A 24,140-nucleotide genomic window follows, 5' to 3' on the forward strand; every position below is an offset into this window, starting at 1 on the left:
CTTGTCTCTTTGGAAGTCTGAGGTCCTCTGTCAACATTCAGTAGCTGTTGTGGGTGAATGGTTCTCCTTGTAGATGTATTTGTAGTGTTTGGTGGGAGAAGGAGCGCTCCATGTCCTACTCATCCTCCATTTCAATCCCCCCTCCAGGTGTGAGTGTTTTGAAGGCTCTCGATTCCTGATGCCAAATGAATACAGTGTGTGTCTTTCACTCCCCTGGAGTCAGCCACTTTGACAGTGAATAGACAATGAAGCTTGTGTAGAATTATGACATGTGATTCATCTGACACCATCAGCTAGAGAAACAGCAGCTCTGATGAAAAGAATTTTCCTACCAACTATAACTTATGTACTAAAACATTAAAATATAAAACTAATATATTAAAATATAAAGACTAATTTTATTGGGAAACTTTCTTAAATGGATTGCTGTTTCTACAGAGTGCATGGTAGGGACATGCAGTCATAATTCAGGTTCCGGTGCAGACTCCAGGTTGTTACAGTCACTCGAACATACAGATAAATATCTCAAGTGGTCATTTTGACCCTCTCTTTCTATACTAGGTTCAGCTGCAGCAGTTTCAGGCTCCAGGGCTCAGAGATGAGTGTTGTCTCTTGGGTCAAGGACCCAGAGTCTGTTTTCTTGCTAGTTCTGAATATGTTTCCTAATCCTTTTTCCCCTTTTCTATATACATTATGAATGTAATTCTAGCCTTTTGTGTTCAAAGACTACCTTCTTCCACTTTTTTACTTCTTCCTGTTGGCCAAGGCGATGGAATGTAGGTGAGCAGGCTTCCTCCATGACAGGAGATGTGTGTTCATGGAGCATCTCTGTGGGCTGAGCACTGGACCACGCTGGGCACACGGCAGAGTCCAGGCACCACACCTGCCCTTGTGGAGCTCGGGGTCTGTTAGGGGAGCCAGTTATAAGCAGTGAGGTATGTTGCTGCTGTTAGTCACTCAGTTGCATCTGACTCTTTTGCAACCCCAGGGACTGTAGTCCGCCAGGCTCCTCTATCCATGGGGATTCTCCAGGCCAGAATACTGGAGTGGGTTGCCATTTCCTTCTCCAGAGGATCGTCTGGAACCCAGGGATCGAACCCGCATCTCCTGCTTGGCAGGTGGATTCTTTACCACTGAGCCACCAGGAAAGCCCCACTGAGGTATATAGCTATGTATTTAGTGACCTTTGCAGAAGGGACAGTGAAGGGAAGGTGAGGGGTCATTTGGAGAACAGTGTGAAGGTCAGAGAAAGTGTTCCTGAGGAGAGAGATTTACACTGAGACCTGAAGACTGAGCAGGAACTTTCCTGGTGCAGGTGAACGGTGGTTGGGAGAAGAATGGGGAGAACTGTGGGAACTCTGTGTGACCTCCACCCGTGGATTAGAGAGCCAGTGGCCTCTGTCACAGTGAGGGTGGCTTTACCGTAGTTACTCAGTGCTCAGAAGTGTTTGGATGTCTCTTCAGATGTGAGACTCCTGACATCTGACTTCTGGAGAACAAAGGTGATTCAAGTTAAAATCATACGCCTATGATTTAATTCCCCAACCTAACTTCTCTATAAACTCCAACTTCTTGAAACCCTTCTACTCTCTCATCTCCAGCCAACTGTCCTTGCAGTGGCTGCTTTATAGAGACAGAAGATAATAAGACAGGACGCCTGTTAGTGAACTGCCGCAAGTCAGACTCGCGTCCTCCCTTACCTTCTTTAATCCGCATGTCAACCCCGGCAGGGCACTGGGAACCAGTTTCGGCTTGTGTGTTAGTCATTCAGTCAAGTCTGACTTTGCAGGCCCATGGGCTGTAGCCCGTAGCTGGCCAGGCTCCCCAGCCTGTGGAATTCTCCAGGCAAGAATGCTAGAGTGGGTAGCCATTCCCTTCTCCAGGGGATCTTCCCAGCCCAGGGATCGAACCTGGGTCTCTGCTTTACAGGCAAATTCTTTACCAGCTGAGCCAGCAGGGAAGCCCTTAAGTTCGGGCTTAGTGAGTACTTACAGGACTTGAGTTTACTGGCTGCAAACGCCACAGGCCAGAGTCGAACCCAGTTCCGTCTAAGTCCCAAGCCCGGCTTGTTCTGCTGCAGGGGCTGCGCCACAGAAGAGGGAAGCGGGGGCGGCGGGTTGCAGAACCTGTCCTCAGTGCACCTGAGCATGACCCTACCTGTTCCAGCTGGAGATATTTCACTATGGACCCAGAATGCCAGGGAGCTTTGAGTGTGGGACCCCTGCTCACTCACTTTGACAAGGCAAAAGCAGCTTTCCCCAGGGTGGGGAATAGCGGAGACTCCCAGCCCTGCCAGTCATCCTTGACTGCCCAGACAGGAGTTTCCCCTGAGCACAAAAAAGTCCTGCCTTTCTGTCTCCAGCTTCCACAGCAGGAAGCCTCTCGGGGCAAGAGAGGGGCCAGAGGCTGGCTTTCTCCCCCCTATATCCCTCCCATCTCTCACCTGCTGGCCTATTTCACTCCCACCTGTACTCGTGGCCCCAGTTCCATCTCATAGCAAGTCCCCTGCCCGTAAACTCCCAGCCTGGTGCTCAGAATCTCATTGACAGTGTAGACTGACTCCCTGCACTTTCCAAAATGACCGTAATTGAGCACTTACCACGTGCTTGGCCGTGGGTTAGCATCTCTGTGTATATTATTCCATTTAGACTCCAGAACCGTCCAACAAAGCCCACATTTGAGACTCAGAGAGGTGGAATCACTTATACAAGGTGGCGGATCTCTGTGTAGGATTTAGGATTCCCTGACACCAAGCAAATGACAGATGGTAGCTACTGTGTCTCGAGCGCTTACTGTCTACCAAGTTTCACCTTTTCCTCCATGTGTCACTTTATTTCATCAGCACAGCAGCCCTGCTGTAGGCACGGCCTTTTTTAGCCCCACCTTACAGATGGTACAACTGAGGCTTAGACGGGTTGAGGTCACACAGCTGGTAAGTGGTAGAGCTGGGACACAAACCATGTGATTCCAAGTCACACAGCACCTGCCTCTGACCCTTGTTCTGAATGTCTGCTTGCTCTGGGCTTGCACCGTGCCCTTCCTGGAGTCCCTTTCCTCTTGCTTCCTGGCCCTCCTGGATTGGGGTCCTGGGTAGGAACTCCAGCCCCAGAGTGAAGCTCTCCATGGCTTCTCCTGCACTTCCTTCCTCCTACTCTCCACCTAAAACCTCTTTCTGGTCCCTGGAGCTGGGGCCTCCCTGTCACTTAAGCCAGAATGATGTCTGTCTGCTCCCTCCAGCCTTCCCCCCTCGCTTATCTGTACAGACCCCAGCTGTTCCCCTCATCTGCCTTGTGGGGTGACCTGGGCCCTGCTGGAAGATGAGACAGGACAGTGCAGGACTGTCTGAGGAAACTCTACCTGCCAGGCATGCTCAGCCTCCTACCCAGGCACCTATGTGCACTGCAAGGCAGACGGGAAGAGGCGGGACTCAGTATTTTCTTATCGGAGCCAAGAGTCTAGAATATAGAGCAGATTTCCAGAATGGTTGCTTCAACAGCTTCCCCCCTATACCAACGACGAACAATCATTTTCTAATTGGACTCATTCTAGGTCTGCATGTGTAGCAGGGTGTAAGGGAGGAAGGAGAAATAACCTTCAAGTATTTGACATACCAGTGTTTTCCAAGGCGTGGTGGCCTGGAACAATGGTGATGGTCATGTTTCGGTTGGCTGCTAAGAGACTGATTCTGGCAGATGTCTGGGGAGCTGCGGTGTGGTCCCAACTCTACAGCCCAGCTCTGCGGCATTGGCCAGGCCGGGCTCGCCTTGAGTTTTTATCTCCTGATGTTCGGATTAGATTCATTTCTAAGGACTCTCCACGTGGCTTCCTGAGTGAGGTGGTCCTTGAGCAGGAACTTGAAGACTAATCAGGGTCAGGGGACCAGAGGAGAGTTTTTTTTTTTTTTTTTTTTTCAGAGGAGAGTTAAAAATTGGTCCCAGGAGCATGTCTCGGCACAGGATAACACACCCAACCAATGACATGAAGCATAGGGCTCCCACCTGTATTTGCTCAAATCTAAGTGAAAACCTGCTTTCTTGAAAAAAGGCATGAAACCCCAGTGGAGCTCGTTGGTCTAAGGAGGCTAGTGATTCTGTAAGATAGGGGAAGACAGAAGCTTTAGATGGGAAGCAGTCATCTCAGCAGAGCTGATAAAGGGTTGTTTGCAGAGTTGGGGGTGCATATCAACAGCTCTAACGTCTCAGCTTAGCAACCTGAATGGTCCTCTGAAAAGGAGTCAGGATGGCATTGCATCTCTGCGCACAGCCCTCTGTGCCTCTCCACTTCCCCAGAGTGAACACTGGTCCTCCCAGGAGCCTGCCAGGCCCTGAGTGCTCTGCCCACCCCCACCCCTCACCACCCCCCACCCCCATCGATGCCTTCCTCCACTTCCCTCCAGCCCTCGGGACTCCTTGCCACCCTGCACACAGGCCAGACATCCTCCTACCTTCCAGCCTTCACCACGAGCTGTTCTTTTGGCCAAGAACATTCTTCTCCATTCATCCTTATGACTCACTCTAGGTCTCTTGCCCAAGTGCTGTGTGCTCAACGTGCCCCACCCTGACCACCCACCTTCCATCACCCCTGGCCCTTCTGTACCCATTGACCTTGGCTTCCATGTCTTCTTTCCTTCCATAACACGCACCACTTTGGCACATATTGTAAGAATGTATGTATTATTCGTTGCCTGGCTATTTCGATACCTCTTGCTGTTGGAAGGAAAATTTCATGAGCGTGAGAAGGTGCATTTATTTTAGTCACTGTTCTATCCCAAGTTCCCATGTCCCTTTCTGCTGAGAACCTGCTCTGTGGTAGCCCCTGTGCTAGGCCATGAGCAGATGGCCAGGCCCAGCTGTGCGGTCATGGGGGCCCGTGAGCAGGCGCGGAGAGGCCAGGAAATGCTAATGGAGACACAACAACTGAGGCCAATCACCACAGCTTCTCAGAGAAAACAATGTTAGAGGTGAGGCGGGGAAGTCGCAGCAGATCTTACCCAGGTAAACGTAGTGAGGGGAAGGCCAGAGAGAAAGATGAGAGAGAAGCGTGTTCCTGGCAGAGCGCAGAGTCTGTGCAAAGCCCAGAACAGGGGAACACAGTCAGGAAACTCTGATTCGCTGAAAAGGGCCAGAGCATGGTGCAAGAGGTGAAGGCATGAGAGGCAAACCTGGGGGCACGAGCAAGGCTTCTATAAGCCACGCTGGGGAGTCTAACTTTATCTAGGGAGCGATGGGAGTATTCGATGATTTTAAGCACTGAACCAGCTGAGAGAATCCTAGAAGGCTTCCTGGAAGAGGGACTTGTGCTCAACTTGGAAGATTAGTAAGACACAGTAGGCAAATGACTAAGCCAAACAGACTAATTCTTCTACCCACTGGTTTCTGGAGTGTTAGGATTTCCCCCACTTGGGGTGTAACTTTGACTTTTTTTTTTTTCCTGTGGGTGAATTCAACACTCATTTCAAACCTGATCCTATGAAAAGAACCAGGCCTTTCTATCCCCCTAGAATGACGATCATCACAACCATCATCAATGCCGTTACCACATCACCACCACTCTCACCAACATCATTTAGTGAGCATGAATTCTACACCAGGCCTTATGCAAGTGCTGTCCTTGATTTTGTACTTTATCCAAAGTACTCCTCCATGGCGGGACTGTTATTTTCTCTATCTTATAGGTATGCAAACTGAATCCCTCTCCCCACAAAGAAGTCACTTGCCTGTGAGCATTTCACTAGCTTACACTACTACACCGCTAACAACGCAAGGAATCAAACCAGGTCTCCTCGTCTAACCGGGTGCATTCCTCCACATTACCCACACTTGATGTTTTCTCCTCCACTTACCGCGTCTAAACAAGCTTTGGCATTTCCTGACTGCTGCATGCCCCGTGCCAGGCACAGATCTGCACAGTCCCAAGGGAGCTATAGAGGAGCCCCAGCATCAGGCCTTGGTCTGCTTGAGGTCACTAAGTCTTTCCATCAACACTATGGTGACCCAGAGATTCACAGTGGTGAAGCGAGTCGCCCAGGGCCCTGCCGTGGGTGGGTGGACAGTCAGGCTTTCTGACCTTCACTGCAGCATGCCTCCTGCTCCCGCACACCGCCCACCCTCTGCTGTGACCTCCCTGTTGAGTGAGTCAGAAGTCAGCCTCAGACAGCCCTTCCGCCAGGGCCCTGTGGCATTGGCCAGGCTGCATTCCTGTGAGCCGCTCACACACACCCGGGTGGAGGTGTTACCCTGGGCAGCTCACCCACGGGTTGAAACCCCTGTGCTGAGCACTGTCTCCAGCCTAGAGGGAAAAAGCAAGAACCCTGGCCTTCCATCACCGACCTGGGCTTGTTGACAGAATCCCAGAGTGGGTGGCCAAGCCGTTTATGGGACAGCCTAGCTGCACGGTGCTGGGAATCCCAAATGTAAACTGGCCGCTGAGGCCTTGATGCCGTGGGTGGTAGGTTTTCTTGGGAGGCTATCCGGGGGAGAAGGTGGAAAGCTGCTCGGGGAATCCGGGCATCTGGGAGTCAGGCTTGGAGCCAGCTTTATCGGGATGGGACTCGTCTCTACCAGACCTCAGCTTCTTCCTCTGTGAGAGGGGACCCTGCCTCCTACCCTACCTGCCTCCTGGGGGAATGGTGCCGGGGAGCAGTTACAAATGGGGGCGCAGGTCCAAGGCACCCTGCCAGACAAGTGACTCACCTCTTCGCATCTTCATTTCCTCTAAGATGTAAAACGAGGATTGTGAGAATAGCTGCCTTATGAGAGCTGCTGGGAAGGGTGAGTAACGGGGCGCCAGGTACATAATAAGAGGTAGGAGGCGAATGACCATTAAACACACCCCACAGCACTCGGCCAGGACTGGGGATGGAGAGCTGCCTTACCCATCTTGTTTGGGCTTGCCAACAAGTTCTCAGTGTCCAGAGTGGGGGCTTAAAATCCTACAGCATCTACCAGGTTGACAGGTAGTGAGTTCCAGGGCAGGTCTGAGACAGGCTGAGGCCTCTATTTTACCATCTGTAAGCTGGGTAGCTAAAGGACAGCAGCCTCTCAAGACTGGATGGAGCCACATGGGAATCCTGCACACGGCCAGCCTCAGGCAGTGGCTTGCCGTGGACCGGACCTGGGCGTGTCTCTTGCAGGTCAGATCTGGGGACACCTGGGGGAGTGGGTGGGGCAGGTGAGCTCCACCTTCTCTTATGAGTTGCAGATGCCCAGTCAGTAAGGACGCCTGTGAGCAGAGGAGACCCCTGAGGCAGGCTCTGAACAGACAGGTCATGGAGAGGCGAGAAGAAGGGCGAGATACCATGCTTGTCCTCCGTACCGGGACCTCCGCGGGCTGGTGTGGAGGTGGCATTGCTCCTCACCAGATCCCTCGTCTCACCGATGGGGAGTCCAGCTCCATAGGTACCTGCCTGCTGAAGGTCGAGCAGGGTGCTCCCAGGCCCCTAGCAAGGGCTCCGTCATTGCGCCTGTGTTTATAAGCATGGAAGGGCACAAGGAGCATCCCCGATCGTCCCCCTGAGACCAAACCTTCTAGACTTCGCTGTGTTCTAAGGTTCCTGCCCTGCAGATCCAGACCTTTGTCTTTAGGGGAACACTGAAACCCCCTGGGCCGGGCCAGGAGGAAAGCGTGTGCACACACCATGCCCCACACAGCCAGCGTGCCTACACGGGCCTGAGAAGCTCCCTGGCATCATAGGGCCCTGCCGGCTGACAACACTGGAGAAGCCCCTGGGACTGGGGTGGCAGAAAGGGGGACATGCAAGACACAAGCTGTGGAGAAGGGCAGCATTTCCTGGCCTTTTCTGCCCAGGGCATAGCCGTCCACCTTTCTCAGGCTGAGAAAGAGTCTCAGACAGAAGGGAAGGAAGAGATCATTAAAATCAACGTGGTGTACAGATAGGGAACTTGAAGCCCGAGAAGGGAGGTGACTTGTACGAAGTTACACAGCACAGGAGTGCAAGAACAGAGGCCCCCTGACTGTTGTCCCTGGGTTTTTGTGCTTTCATATGTCCCTCCAGTCATGGGTCCTTTGAATGCCTGCCACGTGGTAGATAGAGGTCAACCACAGACACGGGGACTTCCCTGGTGGTCCAGTGGCTCAGACTCCAGCTCTCAATGCAGAGGGCCCGGCTACTATCCCCGGTCAGGGAACTAGATCCCACGTGTCACAACTGAACAATCTCACATACCAGAGCTAAGACCCAGCACGGCCAAATAATACATACTTTAAAAAACAACACCACAGACATGGCCCCTGCCCAGACGGCGCAGGCATACAGGCGCAGACGTGATTCCGTCCAAGGATGGCGTAGGGATAGAATGCTAGGGTATGGGAGGAGCGTGATGGTCCGGTCTTTGGTAAGACTAACGAGGCAGGAGGCAGTGCTTGCAGAAAGACCTGGCGGATGAAGAGAAGCTGGCCAGGGAAGCGCAGGAGCAGGGAGGAACAGGAACAGCTGAAGACTTAAACCCAGGAAAACACCTGGAGTCTTTGAGGAAACAGGAAACGAGCCGCAGAGAGCGAGGGGATGAAGGGAACCAGATGAGGTCCAAGAAGGGTGTGGAGATCAGGCAAGGCCTTGAACTCTCGCTAAGGACTTTGTGTCTTATCCTAAGAGACAGAATCTGTTGCACGTTTGCCTGGGTGAGGCGCAACAGGAAGCAGGAGAGAGAAACCATATGTGAGGCTGTCTCGAAAGAATCGTGGAGCCCAGTGGGAAGAATGACAAAGAGAACACACTGTGCAGAAGACGGGGGCGGTCACTGGTTCATCCTAACATTAGAACGCGGGCAAGGGGATGGAACGGGTCCAGGGGAAACCGAGGCCGCCCAGGTCGGGGAGGAGGAAGGCAGGAAGCGGGTCACAAGCCGGAAGTACAAGCCTGGAGGAAGCCGACTCGGTGTCGAGCGACCCAAGTGTTAGACCACGTTCTGGGAGGTTTTGCATCTTTCTTGTTGAATCCTTGCAACCATCTGAACTACAGTAGAGGAAGTCCCCTGCATACGAACCTTCAAGGTGCAAACTTGCAAAGACCGGAACGTGCATCTGCTTCCAGTGAGGAACCAGAACCTGTGCCGTCGACGTCGGGCGTGAGTGGGATTGCAGCTCGCCCTCCTCCTCTGTCTCTGATCACTGATGATCCTTCAGTTTTCCCTCCAGGCAGTAACTCTTCTTGCCTGTTCACTCTATGCCAGCCCCTGCATGCCATTGTATTATGGTACTTTTCAAGTTTCTGTACTGTAGGATTAAAAATGTTTTCTTTTTGTGTTTGTTTTTTATGTATTATTTGTGCAAAAAGTATTATAAACCTGTTACTGTACAGTACTATATAGACGATTGCCTATATAGTACTATAGACTATATAATACTATAGACGATTGTTAGTTGGGTACCTAGGCTAATTTGTTGGACTTAGGGTCACATTGGACTTAACAGAAGTGCTCTGGGAATGGAACTCATTCCTATGGAGAGGACTTACTGTATTTTTTTTTTCCATCACCGTTTTCTAGATACACAAATTCAGGGTGATGGCAGCGAAGGGGTTTTTCCCCACAGTTATTCAGTGAGTATGAGGGCTTGCTGAAGTATTCAGCAAGTAAGGATGCTAATCCAGGCCTCTGCTCACAGGGTTTCCCCACTGGACCTCAGCTATTAGATTTGGACCTGGCTCTGCCCTCAGTCTCCCCACTTTGGAGGATTTTCTCTAGGTCTCTTCCAAGTCTAAGGTTCTCTGCTTCTTAGGACGGTGAAGAAGTTGCAGAAGAACATTTAAGATGGGACGGTACAGTCCCTGCATACGCGTGGAGCTGGGGTGTGCCCTGCAATCAGCGCACAGTCAGCAGCAGTGAGCAGCTGAAAGCAGCAAGGCTCTGCATGGAAGTGGTAGCTGTAGGCATGCTCACCAGGGCATCCCAGGCCTGGGAGCTGGAACTGAAAAGGGAAACGAGGAGTTGCACTAGCCGTACTGCAGTGAGAGTCAGAGAGAGGGAGAGAACAGATCTGCATTCGTATTCTGCAGCTTAGACGCTGGGGACACAAGAGTGAGCAAGGCTGACAGTCCTCGCCTTGCTTACCGAGAAAGAGGCACACAGGGCATGTGGCAAGCATTGCTTGCTATGCTCATTTTATCGGCTAATTCATTATCCCTCATGACACCCACTGGAGGGGCATGCTTTTGCCTCTCCGCTTTTGGGAAGGATCACTGAGGCTCAGAGAAACTGTCACCTATTCAAGGTCACACCTCAATTAGGTGAGAGAGTGGGGGCTTCTACTTCAATCTTCCTGTTCATTCCTACACTTTTAAATTATTGAAACGTTGCAGGATGGAGAGAGGTTGGGGAGGCAAAGAGGGAAGAAAGAAGGACACAGAGCAGGGAGAAAAAGTGTTCAGGAGAACGAGCCCACAGCCAGAGGGACAAAGATGCTCTCTGAGCCTTGTGAGCACTCGAGACCCTGCCCAGGCAGGAGGGTGAATGAGGCCATTAAATCCATCTGCGCAGATGGGGGGCCCTCTGGGGAAAGTTCTATGCAAATGTCATGATGCAATGAGGTGAAATCCACTCGCGTCAGCCCAGGCTGGGGCTCAAGCAGGGACCGCTCTGTGCTCTTTGCAAAGACAGATCCTCTGCCGTGTGAGGAGGACGTTCACTCTGCTGGGCTCTTTCTCACAATTTCTAGAAAGGAAAGCCAGCCCAAGATCACAAAGCATGTGAAGGGATGGACTGGGAAATGAAATGTGGGCCTCTTATTTTGTCTCTTTTCCTCCAATTTTGTAATCTATACATATATCAAATTGTTACGTCGTGCGCCCGTCACTTTTTCTTATGCTAAAATCTGCTCCTAGGATCCCTCAACCTAGTTTTCTGCAAAAAAGTCTCTCTGTGAAATGTTCCCCACCAGGATTTCAGGCGCTCTAGAACAGGGGTCCCCAACCTCTGGGATCTAATGCCTGATGATCTGAGGTGGAGCTGATGTAATAATGGAAATAAAGTGCACATTAAATGTAATGCATTTGAATCATCCCCAAACCATCCCCCATCACCCAGGAGCATGGAAAAACCATCTTCAATGAAACCTGTCCCTGGTCCCAGAAAGGTTGGGGATCACTGTCCTAGAAGGTGGTCTGAACTTGCTGGCAAAAGCTTTTGCCATTTTCATAATCCCCAAATCAAAATTACCAATATGTACAGAGAGTTAGGTTTTCCTAAAAGACATTATCGCATTGTTTATATCAGTGGATCACCACAACAGTCCTAGAAGTTAGATATTCCATTGTACAAGTCTATTAACCAACTCTCATGTGGGACATGACAACTTTTCACCCATGATTTCATTCAGCCCTCAGAGTCCACAGTGCAAGGCAGGTCTTATTCTACTGATTTCACAGCTAGGAGGAACCTGAGGCTCGGGGAGAGGTTGCTTCAGTCAGTTCAGTTCAGTTCAGTTCAGTCGCTCAGTTGTGTCTGACTCTTTGCGACCCCATGAATTGCAGCACGCCAGGCCTCCCTGTCCATCACCAACTCCCGGAGTTCACCCAGACTCACGTCCATCGAGTCAGTGATGCCATCCAGCCATCTCATCCTCTGTCGTCCCCTTCTCCTCCTGCCCCCAATCCCTCCCAGCATCAGAGTCTTTTCCAATGAGTCAACTCTTCGCATGAGGTGGCCAAAGTACTGGAGTTTCAGCTTTAGCATCATTCCTTCCAAAGAACACCCAGGGCTGATCTCCTTTAGAATGGACTGGTTGGATCTCCTTGCAGTCCAAGGGACTCTCAAGAGTCTTCTCCAACACCACAGTTCAAAAGCATCAATTCTTCAGTACTCAGCCTTCTTCACAGTCCAACTCTCACATCCATACATGACTACTGGAAAAACCATAGCCTTGACTAGACGGACCTTTGTTGGCAAAGTAATGTCTCTGCTTTTAAATATGCTATCTAGGTTGGTCATAACTTTAGAGGTTGCTTGCCTTACTTTAAATACTGGATTTGTCACTTACTGGTTTGGGCTTCCCTGGTGGCTCAGTGATAAAGAGCCCGCCTGCCAATGCAGGAGGCACGAGAGATGTTGGTTTGACCTCTGGGTTGGGAAGATCCCCTGGAGAAGGAAATGGCAACCCATTCCAGTATTCTTACCTGGGAAATCCCATGAATAGTGGAGTCTGGTGGGCTACAGTCCATAGGGTCGCAGAAAGTTGGACACGACTGGAGCAACTGAACACCACCACCACCACTTTGGGCGAATGCCTGCCCCTTTGTGAGCCTCAGTTTCTCCACCTGTAAAAGGGCGGTTGTTCTAGTGCCTATCTTACAGAGGTGGACTTCCCTGGTGGCTCAGACGGTAAAGCGTCTGCCTACAATGCAGGAGACTCGGGTTCAATCCCTGGTTCGGGACGATCTCCTGGAGAAGGAAATGGCAACCCACTCCAGTATTCTTGCCTGGAAAACCCCATGGATGGAAGAGTCTGATAGGCTATAGGTCCATGGGGTCACAAAGAGTTGGACATGACTGAGCGACTTTACTTTCACTTTACAGAGTTGCCGAAGAATTCAGTTCTTTCCTGGCTGTAAAGCATTTAGCATGTTGTAAAGCCTGGCCTGTCATACATGCCCCTGAAAATGGAAACAGCTATGATAATGACCATGGTGATCCTGATAGAAGTTATCATAAGGCTAGCAAGAAGCAGAGTCATGACTTGAACTTGAATCTGCTGCCCCAACATCCAGTGATGGACCCTCTGCCCTGATGAACCCACTGCTTCTCTAGAAATTTGTTTCAGCCCCAAGCACCTGGCTCATCTCTTCTGCCTTTCTCTCTGCAGGTCACACCCTTCCCCATGTCTTGTGACCTACAGGGTGACTGTGCTTGCCGGGACCCCCAGGCCCAAGAACACAGCCGGAAAGACCTCCGAGGATACAGCCATGGCTAAGGAAGGACAAGGAGTTGTCAAAGAATTCCCAACGCCAGGACCCGCATCCCTTTGGTATTGATTTCACAGTCAGCTGCTCAACGGAATGGCCTCTCCACACCAGGGATCCTTAGCACCCAACCGGTCTGCCTTTAATTTCACCCAGGAAGGACTCGTAGTACGGGCATGTGTACCAAGTCTCGCCATGTTGAATGATGGAATGGAATCCCATCTCAAAGTCTTAGAAAGATTGCACATACAGCGTGCAGTCCCTGAGCCTCCTAAAATTCTAACCATTTGCCACACGACCGCAGCGAGAAACATATTCTGTATCTAGGAGTGTGCCCATCTGTGGTTAGTACGCATGCAGGCATACGCACCCATGCAGACATCCGTGGGAGGGCAGTTTTGGAGACTGAGCAGAGAGAGACTGGGCCAGACTCAATCCTTTCTCTCCCAGGCTCTGAACCAGCACTGTCCTTGGGAGAAAGAGTTACAGAAACTGCTAAGACCAAGTGTTAAATGCCAACATAGCTCACACCCTGAGGCTTAGAATACATAAGGTGTGCTTGAGTGCGCAGTCCTCTGGGATTGGAAGTGAAATGGTCTCTGATCACCTCCCTTGTAGGGAAGTAGAGGAAGAGGTAAAGAATCCAAGGTATGCGAAGCCCCCAGGGTTTGAGGCCAAGCTGGAAATGGCTTAGGATTGCAATGTCAAGGTATTATAACAGCCCCCGGCTTGAGGCCATAATATCCCCCACATCCCCCACATCTTGCCTTGGGACCACACTTGCTGCTACTTTCCCGGCTGCTCTATCCTATACATTGAGTACCCCAAGGTGGTAGGACTAGGTGAGGAAAAACCCCCACACAACCAAACTGTCTGCCTTAAAAGTGACCCACATTTTCCCACAGCTCCTCACTTCTTAGTCCTTCTGCGAGGGAAAACCCCTCATTGGCCCACATGGTGAGAAGTGAAGGCCCCCTGGGTGGGCTTCTCATCCTGGAAGGGAATTGAGGGGCTTCAGATGCTGGAACCCTCACCGAGAGTCCAGAATGTCTAAGCCAGTGTTAGATTTTATAAGCAAGAGGAACAGTGTTACATTTCTATGATGTCGGAACCCTCCGGAGACTGTTGGGATGGCAGGGACTCTTGGGTTAGCATCCTTATCCAAGTCTTCCTGCCTCTCCAAGGCGAGAGCAGGCTTTGGGTCTGAGGACCTCATTGTGCCCTGAGTAGCAATAGTTCTGGAGCAGAGAAGCATCTCGGATAGGATCCACACCTGGACTGTGTTCTAGAGGGGCCTTCAGGGGGCAGCCCAAGGGTTCCCAGCCTTGGTCCCCAACCACCCAGCATGGTCATCCTGCCTTCCACACAGCCTTTGGCTCCCATACTCCCGTCCACCTCTGTCCTAGGGTGGCCCTTCCCTCTCGCCCATGTTCAGCCTCCAAAAGTTAAGAGGAAATTAGCCAGACACTCACAGAAGCCCCCACCTCTTTGGGGTCCTCTTTGTTCAGCCGGTTACCTGTCCACTCCTTTTGAATTAGTAAGGGAGGTGAGGAATACAGAATGAGGTGGAAAGAAGGCTGACATATAACCTGATCTCTGAAACTGAGAAAGTGAGGTGAAGGGAGGGTCTAAGGTAGAGATATTGCATAAATATTGCCACAAATCATCTCAAGTCTAGTGAAGACAACCAACCAAAAAACAAATAGCATAGAAATGGAAGATACCAAGCACGTGGGCTGACTCTCCTCATTCCTGCATCCAACACAGACGCTGTTCATCAACTAGAGCCCTTTTTTTTTTTTCCAGTGGGGACCAAAAATAACTTCAGAAACCTTCCTACTGTTGTGTCTCCCAGCAGCAGCTAACTGCTGACCAAGAACGCTTGAGAAGACGTCTGTCGGCCATCTATGGTCTGTTACAGTAATAAATATATCAAGGTGCTTTTCGCACAGGTGCCCACAAATAAGGACGCAGTGCTTAGATAGTTTTGTGTGGCTTATTCCATGTTACAGTCTCTGAGATTGGGTTCCAGGCATGCCATTGTTAAGGCCTGACTCAAATCCATTATGTTTCCTTCTTACAAACTTGTATCTCATTTATACTGAGGGCATTTTTTTTTCCTTTAATTACTAGGACCAATCTTTGGCAAGATAATAATAATTGTATAAGCATCGATTCCACTTTGTACCGCTCTCCAGTACCTTAGAACTCTTGCCAACTCTTCAAGTCCCCTAATGCCCTTGCTGAGTTATCAACCTGAGTGGTGCTAGATGGGAAGGAACAAATGAGGTAAGATGTTAACAGAGTTGGCTCTCCCAGTTGCTTTTTTTAACATCAGTAAGTAACACAAAGAGCCTGGGAGACCTAAAGACAACATTCCTGACGGTGGGGTGGCAGGAATCACAGCAGAACCTCACCAGCTTCCTTTCAGTCCACTCTCATGCCTTTTCCTCCTCCATTCACACACAGTCTGCAACTGACTTCTACCTTCAGAGTCTCAGATTGATCAAGCCCTTCTCAGCAAAGTGTTTCCCAGTCTCCTCCTCACCATCATTCAAACCTGTTACTCACAAATTCCTATTTGCCAGGGATATTAGGTGGGAGAGGCTGCCTGATGGGTGGGCAGCCTCAGTCCCATGTGCCAGGTGTCACTAACAGGTCCTTCTCATACCTTAGCAGAGGACAGCCAGCTCTGTATGCAGTGCACTTACACTCGGCTTCATTTTCTTTCTGGGAATAAACTCATTCTCTCACCCCTTTCTTTATCAGCTCCAGTTTAGGACAGTGGAGTACTCACAGGAGGAGGCTCTTGTCTATCAGCAGCTCAGAGGTCCTAAAGCACTTGGCAGTTCTGAAGATGGATTAGCTTCTTCAGAACTTTCTTCAGAACGTGGAGGTTCTGAAGAAGGATTAGCCTGTTAACAGCAAGAAAGAAAAGATAAGGGGGACCGTTCGCCAAGCCTTCTCTTAGGAAGACTTTCCAAGCCACAGCCCTACTGGCTGCCAGAGGACCTGTGTTAGCCCCTAGATTCTGTGCCAACCACCTTTTAAGGGAAGACGACCCTTGGAAGTCCATTCTGGAGGCTGAATGGGGCTGTGATGAAAGGGGGAGATGAGCGGCTGTAACTAGCAGGGCTCTGAGGATGGAGGGTATCGGCTGCGTCTCCTGGCTTCAGCATGTTGAGTCACTGCCTAGACAGTGCTCTTGGTCTTTTTCCCACCTTGGCCAATGCTTCTATGCTATTTGTTGAAGATAATTCTTTGAGACAGATTCTGGCTACCTCCCTTCCAGGTTTGGTTTAACTTGGTTCTGTCAGTTTGTTATGGGTCTTACCTGTGTTAAGAAAGGAAAGAAGGAGAGGAAAAAAAGAGGAGAAAAGAGGGCAGGAAGAAAGGAAACCATGAATTCAAGTTAACAGATTTGAGGGTTTTGTGTTTTGTTTTGTTTTGTTTTCCTCCTCAAACTACTTCAAAGTAGGGAAAATATAAAAGAAGAAATGGATGGTGACAAAGCTGTATAGATAGAGATTAATAGAAGACAGATTAAAAAGTAAAGCATGATTAAAAATAAGAATTTTAAGAAAACCTATTTTTGTGATTCCTGAAGAACATTCTTTATTCTACAGACCAAGTAGGTAGACACAGTCTAAAGATTTCCCTAGCAGGAGTAGAGTGGGGTTTTATACCGCTGTCTGTTCTTTTCTATACATTGTGGTAGGTTCAGGAAATAAGGCATCTTTCCCCTTAATATGTAGTTGATATTGTTGGGAGGGGTGCATTTTGTCTATTTGTTTGGTTGTCAATCAGTAATAGTAGGGAGTGGGGAGGGCTTGAAATTGTTTTTTTTTTTTTTTTCCAAATATTAAGGGGACATGCTGTGTTGTGCTTTTCACATTATAAAGTGTTTGTATTTACCATTAGAGCACTGGGCTTTATGAAGTCTGCACTTAGAATCACACTGCACAGTCCACTTTCCTAAGGAGCTGCTACATGACCAGACAGGTAATGCCCATGGTTTTCGAGAAACAGAATAAACCAAGCAAACAACAGACATGAAACTAAACAGCAGAAGAATCCAAGCCTATTCTTGGCAATCTGCTCACGTTTTGCCAAATTCCTCCCAATTGTTTGATCTTGAAGAGCAATGTGTAATAGCCAAGAGAGGAATTATGTCCCTTGAGTTAGAACACAGAATTCTTGACTCCAGGCAGCAGTTTGCTCAGTGATCTTAAACAAGTCATGATATTGCCTCTCCATTTGCCTCAGTTTCTCCAGCTGCAAAATGGGGATACTACTACTTAACCTACCTCACAGTGGGAGGGCAGGGGGTTGTGGGGCCCTGAGGCTTCTAAGGGGCTGTGGCAATCTACGAGAGCCAATCTGTGAGAGCCTGACGCAAAGTCTCTGGGTTATTTTTCAAGAATGCACAGGCCCATCGGCCACTTAAGAAAGACAGGGAGTGCTCATTTGGTATTTCAAGGAATGGGAGTGAGCTCCTAGATTAGAACCCACCTTGAGAGAGGCTTGCATTTGAGAATATTTTCCTTATAGATAAGTTGGACTTTCTCCCCCTTATTCGGGCCTTTACCAGTTCTGTAATTTGACTAACAAAACAAACAGTGACTTCCTACAGTGTAAAAGTCAGTTTACCGTTTATTCAAGACTTCCAGGCCACTTCCAACTTTACAGAGGAAGGGAGTCCCTTAGTTCTCTTTTTCTTCTCAGACTTAAAGTTCCACATTGAGTGTCCCATTAAAAGAAGATACGGCATTCTGAGTGCAAACTCGGGGCTCCTTAAATTCCACACCAGCAATCAGTGAGGAGAAGTTTGAACAATTAATTGACTTGCTTTCTTGGGTCTCTATAATCAATAACCTGTCCACAGATATCTATCTATATAAAGATATTATATATAAATATAAATTTACATATATATGCACATGTATATATAGTTGTACATATATGTGTGTATATATATACTTAAATGTAATATTTACAAAATAAAACTGTGATCTCGTCTAGAGAAAATGTATTCATATTACAAGCGGCTCTTCCATATTTATGTATCATATTATACCTTTTTATTATTGTTATAATTATTATGGGTATTTCTAATGATGATGATGTTGAAATCTGTTTGGCATCTTCTGGAAACTACCAAAAATGACTCTCCATTGACATGCTTAAAAATCTGTTCTCAAGAAAATTCTACTGGCCTACTATAAAAAAAAAAAGAGAGAAAAGAAAAAAAAGAAAATAATCTAATCACCAAAAACAAAACACAACTCCAATCGTTTTTCTGTACCTCACGCGCATAAATTTGCTGCTCCTTTTTTGGGTTTTATTTTTTCCTGTTTATGTGTTTTTATGGATCTAAGTTAAGTCTTTCAGCAATATATAAAAATGTAAATAGTAAACTTTATTTATTAAGAATGTCATCTTTTTTTAATTTATATTTACACAATTGTTCATCTAATTTATTTTTTCTATATGGTTTTAAATACTCAAACATATTTTGCTGTTCATTATATTTTTATCCTGTTCTCCTGGATTTGTTTCTCCATACTGTTTTCTCTGGTCTCAATTACAGGTTGGATCTCACGAAAAAATAATGTCAAAGACAGAAATATTTTGCCACTGTTGATTACTATACCTTAAAGTTCTATATTATGAAAATATATAATAGCTTGTATGCTTCAAAAATAGTGGTGTGGTTGTTGTCTGTTGTAGAAATCTACAAGATTCTCACATACACATTCAGTTCAGTTTAGTTCAGTTCAGTCGCTCAGTTGTGTCCGACTCTTTGCGACCCCATGAACCGCAGCACGCCAGGCCTCCCTGTCCATCACCACCTCCCGGAGTCCACCCAACTCACGTCCATCTCGTGAGTGATGCCGTTAGCATAATCTGAAAGACTCTGTCACATATACACAGGAACATGGAATAGAATACCAGGGCCTAGAATTAGAAGATCAATTGTACCATGAATTTGAATCTAATATACACCCTTTCTTCTACAGAAATAATTCCTGAAAGCACCTATACTTTACATATACAGTTGGAAACATTCTTACATGTTACAAGAAAATTCAGTTTTCATATCACTTCTAGTTGTATCTAGTTTTTTGGATGCTATGTTCAATGATATACTTCAGTATATTCATATTTTCATTTTTTCTTCATAATTGGACACTCAGTCATCCAATTTTCAGAATTGGAAGCTGAAACCAAAGTTCTGCTATTTTCAATCTGCCCATTGGATCTCTTTTTTTGGTCTCATCACCACTTAGTAACTATGTGATCTTTGGAAAGTTATTTAATTGCTTTAAGATTTAGTTTTCCTATCTATACAATGGAAATAATAAAAGTACCCACCCATGAAGTTGTTATTAGAATGAGCTAAGATAAATATCAAAGATTATAGAGCTGTGCCAGACATGGTTTATGTTAACGCTTGTTATGATTATTATGAGACACGGCTGCTTATGACAAGTATCAATAAATGACCTGATTTTTCTAATATCTAAAAGCATAAAAACGAGGCTCGTGAAAGCACTCAAGGACGTGCACAGGCAGTGCATGCTCTGCACTCTGAGCTATGGACTGGCAGGGCCGCCACAATATAGGTTTATCCGCTGATTCTTGAACTGCTGAATTCTGCACAGAAGAGTCGTTTAGGGACACCAGTATGAATGCCATAAAAGGGCAGAGAGAGGAGCCAAGGACTACCCATGGCAGGTGTTTTGGGCTCTTTACAAGCACAGTCCACTGGGAGAATGAGACAGCGCTCCAAATAATCTAACAAGAGTCATTGCAAAATTCTATCAGATAACTGTTTCCAAAGTGAGATAAATTATTAAAGAGAATGTTTTACTCGGTTCTGTTCAACTCACTGTCAAGACTGAAATAAGATTTAAAGACTAGATTCATGACAACAGGCAGGTATTTCCCGAAGAGATCAGGAAAGAAAGTGTGTGCGTGTGTGTGTGCGTGTGCCAATACCATATGCTCTTTTAGTTAGTTTGCAGTCAGTGATTTTCAAACCCTTAGGCCATGCAATCCATTCTTTAAGCACAATATTATGTGAAATACGAACAGGTTAAGGAGCTTCTGTAATCAAAGAGGGGATGAGGGACCCTCCTAGTTATCCCATCTCTATCTTCTCGAACAAAACCAGGATCATCCAAGCGCCAATTCCCTAGAGTTTGGGGTTCTAAAGAGCATGATATAAAAGCAACCAATCTTTTTTTACAGATGGGGAAATTGACATCAGCTCAGTTAGAACTTGAATTTGTCACTCGCCCAGAACCCCTAAGCAGGGGGCAGGTAACACTGCTGACTGACTTGCCATGATGCCACATGGTACCTGGGATCTTCAGAAGCGGTGACTATGGGGTTTCGAAAGACTACACTGCATGCAGAGAGATAAAGGGGGTTTGGAGGCAGCAAAGGCCCATAGTTTTTTGAGATTCTTTGCTTTTTCTCTGCTTGACACACAGCCAGCCATGGTCCATCCTGAGAGGAAGAGGTTTCTTCCCGTATAGTACTCTGAGGCTGCACCATACAGAATCCAACCTGAGCTACCTGCCTAACTAAGGGCTTTCATTTCTCTCTTTAACCCATGGCTTTTCAAGCAAAGAAGAACTCTCAGAGGCTGCAGAGATGGTAACCATGTCCTTTCAACAACCTCTGGGGGTCAACTTGCTGAAACCACAGTACAAATAGATCCTTCCATATGTACATCATTTACTGTATTTATTAACCTTTAAAAATATTCATTTATCCAATTACATGTTGAAGAATGGTTCGTTGAGCAGTACTATATGTGGTGCATTAGACCAAGTAGAGATAAAAACAATGGCCCAGAGAGACAGCCACAGTCACACCCCTCACAGGGCGTACTACCCAAACACAGAGAGAGGCGAGCACCTCTCGCGTTAGTGTACAGTCACACACAGGAGAATCCATCCCAGACGGAACATGGTAAATGTCACAGGCACCGTTAGCACATTAGAGCCACGCGCACAGACCAAGAGGATGAAATAGGACACGACTGTCTAGGGGAATGGCAAGGGTTCAGGCCACTGGAGTTGGATTGGTTATAAGAATAATCAAGGAACCACTCTGGGGAAGAAAGCTGTCAGCTGAGGCCAGAGAGTTATACAGTTACCCAATTGCCAAGGGCTTTGCAATTGTGTGTCTTAGTCTGTGTTGCTTCAGAAGCACACCCCTAGGCAAGTAGTCTATCATATAATGATTCCAGTTGCTACAGATAGAGAAGAGGGGATGTGAAACAGAGACGGGAAGGTAACCAAGAGAGGATGTATTGTCAAACATGTTACTACTGTGAGCAACTACAGTTTAATCCCCTTAAAAACTCTGAGCCAGTGGAGAACACACTCCTTAGAGTTACCCGACCTGGGATGCTACAGAACCGGGACAGTCACTCCCGTGGAGGGCTGCCCCTGGACCATTTATCCTTCACCACATTTGTATTTCATGCTTATGGGAAGAAGAAACTCAGGGCATCAGAAAAGACTCTCAGGCAAAGAGATGTGGATACTGACCATGGGGATTTGGACCAGAATACTCTCTAAGCTCAGAGAAGTGGGCAGGGATTCCCTGGACTCTGCGATAGCACTCAAGTGTTTGAACATCATTCTGAGGATGATGGATAGACATGCTCCACATTTTTAGGGAAAGGGAGTAAGAAACAAAATTTAAATTTTGAGGTAGACTGCTTTGTGGAGAACAAGGGTAATAGGGGAGAACTAGGATCTGCTGAGACCAAATGGGAGTTGGAGCAGTGGTCCAGGTGAGAAATGACCAGGTTGTGATGGGCAATAATGGGAAAAAAGCAGCTGGGATGAAGAGAGTGGCAGGAAGTAGTAGGAATAGCAAGTGTGCATGCTCAGTCGCTTCAGCCATGCCTGCCTCTCTGCGACCCCATAGACTGCAGCCCGTCAGATTCCTCTGTCCATGGGATTTCCCAGGCAAGAATACTAGAGTGGCTTCCCATGCTCTCCTCCAGGCGATCTTCCCAACCCAGGGATTGAACCTGTGTCTCCTGCATTGCATCCAGATTCTTTACCCACTGAGCCACCCAGGAAGCCCAAGTAGGATAACATAAGTGATTAATTTGATACTAATGACTAGAGGGGAAAAGTGGCATGATTTACCTAGAATGCACACACTTTATATGGACAACTGGAGGATCCAGGGTGTTTAGGGGCCAAATGTAGTCAGAAAAGGTATAAAGGCCACGAGGGGTCAAATAAGGAGCAATTAATTTTTCCTAGGAAAGAACTGAGTGCTGGGGCTACATGTCATGACGGACATGTGTTGCATATTTTCTTGTACGTTTAAATCCACAGAAAACTGCTCCCCCAATTAGCCTCCCTCACTGAGTAAGAACATTCTTTCCACAGTTTGTGATGCCCTTGAGTTCCAGTGAAGTCAGTGTCATGTCAGCAGAACATCCTAGGAACTTTTCATCGCAATGGTCCAACCCCTTTTTTCAGACCTGCGAAACGCAAACTCCCACATGCATCAGAACCCCCTGAAAGCCTTATTAAGATTTTACTTCAGAGTTTCTGATTCAGCATTGGAGTAGGGCCCAATAATCTGTATTTCTGAAAACTTTCTATGAGATATGGTTGCTGCTGATCGGGGGTCACACTTGGAGAACTACAGATCCAACCTCTCAACTGTCCATATGCACAAACACCTAACTGCTAGGTAATGAGGATCCTGAAAGTTATGAGAGTTGTGGCTTGGTTGATAAAGAATCTGCCCACCATGTGGGAGACCTGGGTTTGATCCCTGGGTCAGGAAGATCCCCTGGAAAAGGACATGGCAACCCATTCCAGTATTCTTGCCTGGAGAATTCCATGGACAGAGGAGCCTGGCAAGCTACAGTCCATGGGGTCGAAAAGAGCTGGACATGACTTAGGTGATTACCCTAAATGGGTAAAATAATACCACATGGCCCCTGCCCTCAGGGAGTTTCCTGTCTATTGGTAGACATTCCACACCTGTTTTATAATGTCAAAGGCCAAGCCTGAGAGGGACTCAGACTTGAGGATACGAAAGTGAAAGTGTTAGTTGCTCAATCATGTAGAGTCTTTGTGACCCGGTGAACTGTAGTCCACCAGGCTCCTCTGTTCATGGAATTCTCCAGGCAAGAATACTGGATTGGGTAGCTGTTCCCTTCTCCAGAGATCTTCTCCAGGGATCGAACCCAGGTCTCTTGCATTGCAGGCAGATTCTTTACCATCTGAGCCACCAGGGAAGAAGGCAATGATCAAAATGGAGTTTTGAACACTGAGGAGGAGTGAGACAGACCAAAAAGGGAGAGAAGGGCGTTCCAGGCAGAGAGAGGAGCCTGGATAAGAACATGCTGGTAGGAGAATGCATGGTGAGGAATTTGGGTCGGAATATTGTCAATACATGAGCAAGCAGAGGAGATGGGGCTGGAAAGGTGCCTGGAGGCTTCCTCTAGGAGCCTTGAGATGAGCCTTGAAGATCAAGCAGGGCTTTCGGGAGAGAAGAAGGATAGTCTGGCTGGGAAAACCTCAGGTCTATCTGACTTTGGGGACCCAGTGTTGCCTCCCTTATTTCCTCTTCCTTTTTCAAATAGGGAGCACACACATGTTGTCCTTTGACAGAAGTTCATCCAGGAGGTGGGGTCTTACCCTATGGCTCCTCTCAGGAACCTGTCTGGGCTTCACAAGGAAAAGCAGCAGCTCATTCTCCTTGATACCTTTGCACTGTACGAACATTCCTTTCCTGGATTAAAGCCTGCCAAGTAACACAGACCCTGTTTAGGACAAGACGTAACCAGATGTCTCATTTTCTCCACATCCAGTTCCTGGATAGACATGAGGTGTCCATCCTAGCATCCATTCATCTGTACACACACACACACACACACACAGACACAGACACACACACACACCCTTTCTACCAGTACAGGCCAGGGAGGCAGAATTCCCAAGGACCAATTTCAAAACCTCTTCCCAAGCAGCCAAAGAGAAAACTTAGTTTCCAGACATTCAGTACACCATCCAAGACCCAAACCCAAAACCTTGATATTTCCCTTCCGCTAGGGGAATGGCTTTCTGTCAAGTCATAGCTAATTTTTCTCTGTGATGATATTTTTAAAAAAATATTTTCCACGAAGCTCCCTGCCAAAGGCTTTCATCTCAAACATCTGTGGTTCTCTTGT

General features: G+C 47.7%; 1 protein-coding gene and 1 non-coding gene across 2 annotated transcripts in view; one reads left to right on the top strand and one right to left on the bottom strand.

The window, feature by feature from the left end:
* Positions 1 to 18,618, top strand: part of PAPPA (pappalysin 1) — a 270,648-nt gene extending 252,030 nt beyond the window's left edge. The window contains exon 22 of the mRNA XM_006074173.4: positions 12,817 to 18,618. Within this exon, the coding sequence (XP_006074235.3) occupies positions 12,817 to 12,924 (108 nt within the window). The 3' untranslated portion in view covers positions 12,925 to 18,618. The remainder of the gene's footprint in view (positions 1 to 12,816) is intronic.
* On the bottom strand, positions 1,890 to 1,960 carry TRNAY-GUA. The gene has a single exon. It is a non-coding gene; the product is annotated as a tRNA-Tyr (tRNA).
* Positions 18,619 to 24,140: the final 5,522 nt, after the last annotated feature.

Source organism: Bubalus bubalis, chromosome 3, assembly GCF_019923935.1.
Source record: "Bubalus bubalis isolate 160015118507 breed Murrah chromosome 3, NDDB_SH_1, whole genome shotgun sequence".
Classification (NCBI taxonomy): domain Eukaryota; kingdom Metazoa; phylum Chordata; class Mammalia; order Artiodactyla; family Bovidae; genus Bubalus; species Bubalus bubalis.